This window comes from Oncorhynchus mykiss, chromosome 15, assembly GCF_057628025.1.
Source record: "Oncorhynchus mykiss isolate SJ-2025 chromosome 15, ASM5762802v1, whole genome shotgun sequence".
Lineage (NCBI taxonomy): Eukaryota > Metazoa > Chordata > Actinopteri > Salmoniformes > Salmonidae > Oncorhynchus > Oncorhynchus mykiss.
This window is the reverse complement of record NC_143036.1, coordinates 29,207,892-29,218,816: the sequence shown is the minus strand read 5'-3', so window position 1 is coordinate 29,218,816 and position 10,925 is coordinate 29,207,892. Positions and strand designations below refer to the sequence as shown.

Genomic DNA, 10,925 nt, shown 5'->3' with positions numbered 1-10,925 from the left:
GACACACACACACACACACACAGACACACAGACACACACACACACACACAGACACACACACAGACACACAGACACACAGACACACAGACACACACACACACACACACACACACACACAACACACTAGTGAGATACATATTTGCCCACTGCATAATAAAATATTGTACCTGTTAACCCTGTATAATTAAGACACTAGTATTGTCAACAGAAGTGGTTATTATTATTATTACAGTGAGTCAGATATGCCTTTTTAGTGACCCTTGTTTATCACTCAATACGATAAGAGGTGCCCTATTGCCTGGTTTAAATGATCCTACTCCTGGATGTGGGTCGTATAGTCATTAAAAGATTGAGATTTAGCAGAAATAATGTTTGTGTATCTACTCAGGCAAACAGTGGACATGATGATCAAGGGGGGTATTGTGCAGGTCCAATGATGAGTTCCGTGCCTCATATAAACTCCTTCTGTCCTTTGTGTATAGTGTGATATTGGCTACAGATGTTATGAAGGCTGTATAAACTCTGATCCTATCAGAAAGCACGAGTAAATCTGCGTCCCTCTGTGAAAATGTATGAGTCAGTTACACATCAAATAAAGCCTGGAAAGAGCTGAGCAGGGGGCTCCGTACCAAATAGCACCCTATTCCTTACATTGTACTACTGGTCAAAAGTAGTCCACTATGAAAGGAATAGGTGATATTTGTGACACACCCTTGATATCTTTTCGTGAGGGGTTTGTCCTTGTATAAACACAATACTACATTTGTTCTAAACAAAAGAAAGAACATTTATTCAAACTCATCTGAGTTTTCTAGATTGTGGTCAGGCCTTGTCCTCTAATAACAGTTGACTTCATGTTTTTGGTAGCAGTAAAAGCTTATGGTTACAACAGCCAGCTGCAACCTCAATTAGCCCTCTCAGCTGGGAATGGCTCTAATGTTCATTAGCTTCACTTAACGATTTGTGGATATTCCCAAACAAACATTTACATTTACATTTGAGTCATTTAACAGACACTCTATCCAGAGTGACTTACAGTAAACCTTTGTCAACAAAGTGAGAACGGGTTGGTTTCAGAGTGGCCACATATTATGACAGGAAGTAGCCAAAGCACTTTGTGTAAACCCTTAATGGCATGTCTCAGAAATGATGGGATATAAATAACCTCATCAATCTTCCTGACAGGCATTCACATCCTTTTTTTATCCCTGCACTTCTGAAATGATGATGGGTTATTGATTGTGTTCTTGTTATTAGATTCCACCCCTCCTAAAATTGGATGATATTTCTGGGAATTATATCTTTCTGATAAAAAAGGTATTCAGCTGCCAGGTGATCAGAAACGGTATCTTTAGTATTAGTTTATGATAGATTTTTTGTGACTTGTGTTTATGTTGTACAAGCCTCATATAGCATTTGAATCTGTCATGTGTGAATTTTGCTGTTATATATATATATATATATATATATATATATATATCTTTATCTACATTTCCCTCTGGGAACAATAAAGTTACTATATTATATTTAACTGAAGTATATTTATGTTCCCTTCATGTGGTTCAAAATAGTCTACATACATTGAATTAGCATGGATACTTATATTTCATTGTTAACATTGTATTCATAGGGCAAACGGTCAAGAATAGTTATTAGACATGAAAATAATATCTACTGAAAATGTATAGTCTGTCTATAATATCCACAGTATTTAAAGGTCCAATGCAGCCCTTTAATTTTTTAAAATCAATATCAAATCATTTCTGGGTAACAATGAAGTACCTTACTGTGATTGTTTTCATTAAAATGGTCAAAAAGAAACAAAAATAGCTTCTTTGCAAAAAGCAGTTTCTCAAGCAAGAATTTTGCTAGGACTGTCTGGGAGTGGAGTGGGGAGGGGAAAACTGAAATCTAGCTGTTGACAGAGAGGTTTGGAACTCTTTTTCTTAGTTGTCTATTAGGCTAACTAATTTACTGCCTGGTGATGTCAGTCTGAAATTTCAGGCAGTCTTTTCAAACGGTTTTTACACTAAAAGGGCTTTATCATTATTTTCACAATTTCCCAGTATTATGGGAATATATATAAAACACGGGAAAATCACGGGCCTTTATTGTTGGCAAACTTCATGACCGACCTTTCTCATCATGACGCACTTACTCCACATCACCACTTGGGAGCGGTGCTCGCTCAGCGGTGCTTGGAGCGGCCACTTTATGTAAGCGACGTTTTTCTGAGCAACTTTTCGTTTCATCCCTGGAATGAAAAATACAAAAAGTACACGAGTATCTGCAAGCGGTACTTAAATGTTCGCCACATACGTCAGAGTGAGGGTCTGAATCATTCACTAAAGATTCCACACATGATCCTGACATGGGCGTGGAATAGACAGACAGGCAATGGTCAATCATGAATGATGAAAACATGCGGAACTTTGGGATTTTGTATAAAACAAAGTCTGTTGCTTCTCCATGATAATTTCCACTGATTGCTATTTCTCATCATAAAATTCCATTCAGCACCTATAGATACAATTGAAAAACTGGATATAACATTTGATATAATTTTCAATAGAATATTATTTGTGAATCTGTGTCGAAGATCCCTATTACAACAATGTACATGTTGTATTTTTTAGACATCTTGTGGGATCTTTGTTTTATAAACAAATAAATGCTAAAAATCCAAATATTCTCATATGATAAATAAACGTCATAGGCCTCTATGGCTTGTTAAGTAACCCAAATATATATTAAGTAACCCTATAATATATATATATATATATATATAATATATATATATATATATATATTTATTTATTTATTTTAAACTTTATTAAACTAGGCAAGTCAGTTGCGAACAAATTCTTATTTACAATGACGGCCTACCCCGGCCAAACCCCAACCCGGACGACGCTAGGCCAATTGTACGCCGCCCTATGGGGCAAACAATCACTGCCGGTTGTGGTACAGCCTGGAATTGAACCAGGGTCTGTAGTGACGCCTCTAGCACTGAGATGCAGTACCTTTAGACCACTGTGCCACTCGGGAGCACCGCTGCGCCACTCGTTCGAGCGTGGGCATAACAGAGAAAAGCCTATGGTGTATAATGCGTTGAAGGCACGGAGGCTATATCAAGTCCTAAAACATTTAGAATAACATTAAATAGAGAGTGAGAATGTACATATTGTTTTCCTGTTTCAAATCAACTTTTTGTGTGCAACAAGCACCCCAAGCCTTCACATTTTCTTGTTAAAACGCGCCCATTCAACCATTGCCAGTTCCAGGGTTGCCTCGTTTCAGCACCTGAGTACTGGACATCTCCCGCTCTGTTGCCTACCTATCATGGGCCAATGGAGATGCACGCCCTTGACCTTGATCATTTTCACCATATATGGCTATAATTGAAGGGTGGATCAGGTTGGTTTTAAGTTTGACGGGGGCGATTTGATTTTAGTCATTTGATTGAGGTATTGAAATGAACCACGCACATTGACCTCACTTGGCATACCGCCTATCTATGTCACGCTGACAAATATTAGCATTCATTCATTGTCCCACAATTACGTGATTGAACTAAACATGCATATGCACTTTATGACTCCGGCCATCTCATTGACGGGAAAGGAAAAGTACTACATTATTACATTCGGGGAGGATGGGGGCGATGACGTAGATAGTATCCCCTAACGTGACTAGTGAAAAAGGCATGCCATTCGATTCAAGAATAAAAAAGCCGAGGGAAGCAAGTCTTCAGAACAAAAAGTTTCCTCTGTGAAGACAAATGTTTGGCCTCTTTCTCCCGGGGTTGTGTGCATACAGAGATCCGAGAATCGCGTTTTATGTGTGACCGCACGGAGGGTTGGACAAATTGAAGGAGCAACAGGAGGCGGCAGAGACGCTTTCCAGAAGAATCAAGGGGAGAGAGAGAGGGAAGGAGAGAAAGGGAGAGAGAGAGAGACTATCTCACTCTCCCAGTCGTAGTTGCAACCGGATCGCATACAGCGTCTATTTCGACACTGCAATAGGTACGTGATGCTTTCCGAACTTTTACGCACACAAATCGAGAATACAGCAACAGGCTTGGGTACTTTAGAATGTTTGGAGGTAATGTTTAACACTTTAGAATGTTTGGGTCAACACATTTTAGGTACTTTAAGGCACTGTTGAATGGATGGGGAGTTTTTGATAATTTTTGTAAGCTTATTACATTATTCTCCCAAATTTAAGAATAACCTGTCCATTCTTATAATATGCATTCATTTCGTTTTTCCTCAGTCTGACTGTGGAAATGTTAGATAGCCTTCGCACATGTAACGTTGTGATATTTCTTTTCCACAGCAGGACAATGTCTAGTAAAGCGACTTTAGCCTTACTCATCTATGGAATCATAATGCACTACAGTGTCTACTGCTCACCTCTCGGGCTTAACTATCCTAACCTTAGGTAAGGTACCTGTTCACCCCTCCTTCAACTGAGCATCTCTGCATGTAAAGGATTTGTAAACTGAACATTGGCAAACGCATTGTTTCTGCTGCTGAGCGCCGAGGGACGAGCACAGCAGTTTGTTTATCAGTTATACCTGCAACCACATAGGTATATAGACCTATGCCATTTAATGCTACACACATTTTTTTTTCGTTCAATCAATGTGTGTATAATTTTTATTTCGTTTATAGCTAAATTAATACGTAATATTTTTGACATTTTCAGAGCATCTTATTAATTTGGGTATAAAATTAATGCCATAGCCTACATTGGAAGATACTGGTAAATGTGTTTTATTTTCAGTGTCAATATGCCGCAATGTTTTGTTATGAGGGGCTTTAGAGCACTTGGAATCATATCACTGGAACAGGGCATATTAGCAGCTATTGGTAGATCAAGCGTCTGATACAGAACTGTAGCTCTGCGTGCAGACGCGTCCCATGGGAATGACAGAGAGGCGTAATTTTCTGAGGAATGAGGCAAACGAAGGAGCCACTAATTCACAGAATAACAAAATCGATTTTTTGTGATTCTCTTAACTAAGAAGTCATAACCTGCATCATTTTATTTTAGAACGACAACTCTACATTTTCTTTTTGAGATCAGGTCATGGTGTTATTTCATTCACAATGGCAAATATTTTAAATTAAACGTTTTTCTCTTCCTATTTCCGATGGGGTGGGGTTTGGTTGCCTTTTAAGGGCTATAGCCCATGTTTCGACTAAATATGTTCTGTAAAGTGATGTAGCCAAAATTAGGATTGGCCGATAGCAATTACAATTATTTAGAATTTAAGCAGATACGTGTTGGCTATTGTATCAAACATGTATATATAAAATATAGGCTACAATCTAAAAAATACATTACTCATTTATTTCAGTGTTTATTTTCAGAATTGGTTTAGTCATGATAATGCACGATCAAAAAGCATATAATATTCAAATGCATTTCCGATTTCAGACTTGAAAATGAGGTTTATGACGAGGATGGGAATTCGTTACCGGCCTTGGCTTTTGACAGTGATCAAATTGCTATAAGAAGTCCCCCGTCTGTGGCTGACGATTTGTACACTTTATACTACCCACCGGAGAAAAGGTGACTATCATTATATCACTATTCTCAACCTATTGTTTAATGTTGTTGACGTTCTTGCTAGACATTTCATTATTTGGGCTCGTATTTCTGTTCTTCTATGTTATATGTTGTGTGTTAGTAAATGTACTGTACTGTCAATAATCACATTTTGTTGTAGAACCTTTTTTTTTGTGTGTGTGTGGGGGGGGGGGGGGGTGGCTCGGTGGTACTGGTACCCTGGTATTCCAACGAAACTGATCGGAAAGCTTTTGTAGTATAATGTAGTATAATGTATTCTATTTACTGAGCAAAATTAAACATAACGAAACACCTTTAATCTGAACTGGCCATTTCCAAAGTCATAAAAGTAACTATTCACTATTTAAGCTCACATTTTTGGAAAACAGCTCATATGACGAGTTGGATTTGGCATAGGCTACATTAATGTTGCCACTTAACGCTGGGTGTGTGTTGAGTGTGGTCATTTATTGTTTGGCGTTTTATCATCCCAGAACGGAAAGGCATGCAGACGGAATGTTTAATAAAGCCTACAGGAAAGCGCTGGGTCAGTTATCAGCAAGAAAATATCTTCATTCTCTGATGGCAAAGCGTGTAGGGTAAGGACATCTTCTTGGTTGTCGTCTCTTATTTTGTGATCTAAGTTATTTTTTGGTGTTCGTTTTTCTTTTAACTCTGATATTCATTCTGTTTCGTTTAATTTTCCCTTGTGTCTATGTGTGTGGTCTTCCCACCTGAATTTGACGCCTTGACGCGCAGAGTAGGTTGACTTGATAAAATCTTCAAGAGTGCAAATCCGGGTGCGGCATTAGATCGAATCGGTGAATCTCAGTGCTGATATTGTCTCTTTAAGGAGCAAAGCACATGATACACGTGGCTGAATACATTTACTTTTCATTATGAATAATTAATGTGGTGGATTAGTCCCAAGGGTTGAAGATAAATATAGGCTTCAATTATTCCCTACAATATCCTCAACCAGCCAGCCTAACCATGATGATATCGAAATAAAAATATATTTCGGAGGGTTGATTTAAAAGCGTAAGTTTAAATCAGAACTGTGCAGCGCATCCTATGGGCTACAGTCCTCCGAGGCAGGGTATACGTCTCCTAACAGAGAGAACTCTTCTACTCTTCCCCTTTCTAGTGGAGGGAGCACCATGGAAGACGACACAGAGCCTCTGTCAAAGCGACATTCGGATGGGATCTTCACAGATAGCTACAGCCGCTACCGAAAGCAAATGGCAGTCAAGAAATACCTGGCGGCAGTCCTTGGGAAAAGGTATAGACAGAGATATAGAAACAAAGGACGCCGGCTAGCGTATTTGTAGCGTTGCTAACCCAAACTACCATGTGTGTACAGCCCAGATCAAGTCATTTTGAGATAACTGAACAATCAATCAGTGGATCGCTCTTGTGTTCTTTAAACATGTATTTATGTATGAAGTAAAGCCATTAAAATGAATATTTTGATAATAATATTGTTTTTCTTTTGTACTTTAGCACTTGAGAACGCACAGATCTACTTTATGGACCAATCTTTTTGTTCAACCTAAATATAGCCTATATTTATTTATTTTTTAGACCTACTTATAAAATAAGATTAAATTATGAGCAAATGATCAATATGCTCTTTACCCTGTCTTTTAAACATTTAAATATATGAATGTGAGGAAAATAAATCGTTTAAAAGACAATTCATGTATTGAATGTACATTTTTGGCAACTGAAATTAAGAGATTAGTGTCTTTATTTGCAACAGCCCTGAAGACTTAGGTTTTCACCATATTCTACAAGACATAGACTTTGATGCCCTCCCGGATGGGGATGAGTTTGAGGCTATTTTGGGAGACTGGCTGAAACAGTTCTCTCCCGAATTTCCGGTGAGTTCCAGGCTCTTTCCCGAGGCCTTGTCTTGAGGGATGTCTCCTGTCTCTCCCTCTTTTTCTCACCGTAACCTAAACCTGTGATCTTACACTCCAAATACTTGATACAACCCAATCGCCTCCTTTCCTCAATTGTGCTCCTGTCTCTCTAGAGATACTGTATCTACTATATTCACACCTATATAATGCATGTCAAGCATGCATGTACAGAATATGTAAGAACGTGAATATAGATGCATAGATATGTTATACACATATACCGTGTGTCGATATACTGTACATATTTTTTAAAATTCCCCATAAATATCCTATCATAGGCTGTAGGATAACAATGTGATGTCAAACAGTATTATAAAGAAATGAATGATTTAAGACCAAAACAGACATGACCCAACTGGCTTTAGAAGCCTTACATATGGTGGTAATCCAGCCACTAAAGTGAAATACTTGTTAGAATGACCCTTTGACCCCTATATGACCCCGATATATAAGATGAGGACCAGAGTGCTTTTGAGCTTTTTCTTTTCTTCCGGTTGTTCTTCTTCAGTGTTAACGAAAATAAGCTTACACTTTTGAACTTTGTGCAAAGTATCTATCTTGTGTTCCTCTCTAGTGCTATCCATGTGTTTGAAAAGATCTTGAAAACCTGGAATGCTGTTAAAGGTTTTCCATATGTCTCTTCTCACCACATAAGAAGTATCATGAACATAGAATAACCTAGAATGTTAGCAGACTCAAAAGAAAGAAAGAAAAAAATTCAGACCGTTTCGACTAACATGATACTTTTTATATGGCTTCATTTAATTTCACAAATGTTGTTATTTTTCATGAGGAACATAGCAGAGGTAATCTGAAGACGTATGTGTTGCACCTTCCTGGTTGCTCTACTGTGCTTCCCCTCTATTGTCATGTGAACCAATGTAAAGCTAGACTGCATGATTAAAGTAATTGCACTAGCCACAAAATCTGTGCAAACTATTGCAATTGGCTGGTTTTGTTTGCTCACTGATTGACGTATCTACATATCTGTGTTTCTGGATGTTGTTTTGTTTTTGTTCTTCCCCAACATTACTGCACAACGTGTGTGATTGAACGTCTGACCCCTGTCCTCTGTCGAGGAAACTCGGATGAATGTACTGCAGAGGAGAAGCTCTTAGAAAGAGTCTTGTCATGTTGTCCTTTTAGTCTCTTCTCAATGGGACTTGAGGCAAGATTTTGTTACATTCCAAATGTAATATATGCCAAAAACAATTCTTGAATGACCGTTGTTTTGAATGACCTATCCTGGTAGCCCAAGCGCAGCACAGTAAAACTTCTACCTAATCAACAGTTAGATAAAGCCTTAAACATAATGAACCGTGCCTGTACTATTGTGAACACCACCAATCCCAAACTAGCTCCTCAGTTTACTTGCCTCTTTGCAGTTGATGTAAATGATCACAAGAAGAGTAGCAGAGAACCTGTTGAGTGCTAGATAGACCTAAGTATGAGAGGAGTGGGAAGAAGAGAGAGGAAGGAGGATAGTTGGTGCGAGAGAGGAGAACAAAGAGAAAGAGGGACACAGAGAAAGAGGGAGAGCCCATGACCAATCATTTTGAGAGAGCAAAACAGTGGTCTTTGGCTTTAAAAGGGAGTTACCAGGCAAAGGTTTCCACACTTCATTAGAAGAACCTAGCCTCTCTTCTCACTTGTACCCATCAGTGACATATAGACAATGGTTACTCAGACAGAACAAGCCACACTTCTTCTAACTAGAAGCATGATTGGGTTAGCGACTTCTGTAATAGCCATCCCGGGTTTTGGCAGCATAAAAGAAATTGCTAATAAGATCATGAAAAATGTTGCTTCTGAATCCCCACAGTATACTTCCCCTTCCTGGTCCCAACACCTCATTAGCCCACTTGTCTAAAAAGCAAGGAGATCTAACTCCAATAATGCAACAGGCAGATTCTACAGACACTGTAGGTTAGGTTTGAGCTTTGTAACACTGAGCAGTAGGACAAAGTTCTTCGATCTGTGCCTGTGTGTATGAAATCAATCTTTCTTTAATTCTGCATTCCCCTCCAGGCTTTGTGACGCAGGATGCAGCTTGCGGCTGTGGTGCCTTGCTCCGACTTTAAAATCGCCACGAATCACAGATGGCTATTTAGTAGCCCTACAATGCTGCACATCATCAGCTTACATTTCACCCTTTGGTTGTTGTTTTTGTGTTGCGCAGACATTTGATTGGATCTTTAGTGCCATTCGATGTAGTCTCCGAGCACTCTTGCTCGCGATCATTTCTTTTGGGGTTTTTTTTTCATTTTTTTTTAGAGCACATAGATAATTGTGATAGATAGTTGCAAACATCATGATTGCCCTCTCTCCATAATGTGTATCATTTTGAAAGCGCCAACAGCCTTACTAAACGTGAAGATTAAACTTAAAACATATATTTATTGTGTAGAAAATTGATATTAGAGAGTACTATTGTAATGAAGAAGAAAAAATGGCGAACCCGCAAGGGTCAAGTCTATAAATGTTTAAAAAAAAGGTGTTGTAAGATTTGTATGAATAAATTTTTGTAAACAACACAATTTGTCTAATCTTTGAAACACATAACACTAGAAGTAGTTTTCCTGAGCACATACGAGAGAATGCTAGTACAGATAACTCTGCAGTACCATTTCTATTGTTGATTGTTAATTGTATCACAGAATTAAATAGGGGTCTAAATAATTCTCTTAAACAATAAACAAACAAAAACAACAACAAATGGATATAGAAGGAACTAAGTGTCCAGAACTACATTCTTCTAAAAGCACCAGTGTGAAACATGTCCATGTTCTGCTGCCAGAAGTATAAAACAATTTCCCTTGCTGAGTGTGGATGCCTTACTAAACAAATAAACAAATTACTGTGAATAGTACATCTACAATAAGATACCACTACCCATAGGAATCATGGGTATGAGGATGAAAAAGCCAGACTGCTGCCTCTGCTCTGGTTTCCGAGAATCAGAGAACACTAAATTGCTGTTTGGTGTGAATTCTGTGAAACCCTGACACTTCATTTGCCCGTGTGTCCATACCCCCATATCCCCAGACTCCCTTGGGATGGCACCAGACATGGGAGGGATCACCCGACCAGTACCACCCACCGCTGTCCTGCTATACCCAGCATCCGACTACGACGTCACGGACGAAGATCTCAGACCATGGTGGCATCTCTAAAAAGCCTATAGTATATACCATACCTCCCATTCTCAATAACACATTCTTTACTCTCGTAGCAAAGGAAAAGGAACATTGCCACTACCTCCCTCTTCAACCAAGGTGCACAAATTGAGGAGCAAACTGAAGTAAAAGAGAACATTTTGCATCCTTACAAACATAGCAAAACACCAAGTTAACTCAACATGCTAAACAGTCAACCAAAAAGTTATATCCAATACACACATGAAAATGTATGCAAACACATGGC

General features: G+C 38.7%; 1 protein-coding gene across 5 annotated transcripts; it reads left to right on the top strand.

Annotated features, from left to right (window-relative positions):
• Positions 1-3,711: 3,711 nt before the first annotated feature.
• Positions 3,712-10,036, top strand: adcyap1a (adenylate cyclase activating polypeptide 1a). 5 transcript variants are annotated; one of them, XM_021562969.3, is made up of 7 exons: positions 3,712-4,025; positions 4,339-4,443; positions 5,446-5,580; positions 6,072-6,176; positions 6,725-6,859; positions 7,340-7,460; positions 9,531-10,036. In XM_021562969.3, exons 2-7 carry the CDS (start codon positions 4,346-4,348, stop codon positions 9,537-9,539), a joined length of 603 nt encoding a protein of 200 aa, XP_021418644.1. In that variant the 5' UTR covers positions 3,712-4,025; positions 4,339-4,345; the 3' UTR covers positions 9,540-10,036. The 5 variants fall into 5 exon arrangements, with proteins under 5 accessions (XP_021418644.1, XP_021418645.1, XP_021418641.1 ...); XM_090199821.1 differs by having other exon boundaries at positions 4,008-4,104; XM_021562970.3 differs by lacking the exon at positions 6,072-6,176.
• Positions 10,037-10,925: the final 889 nt, after the last annotated feature.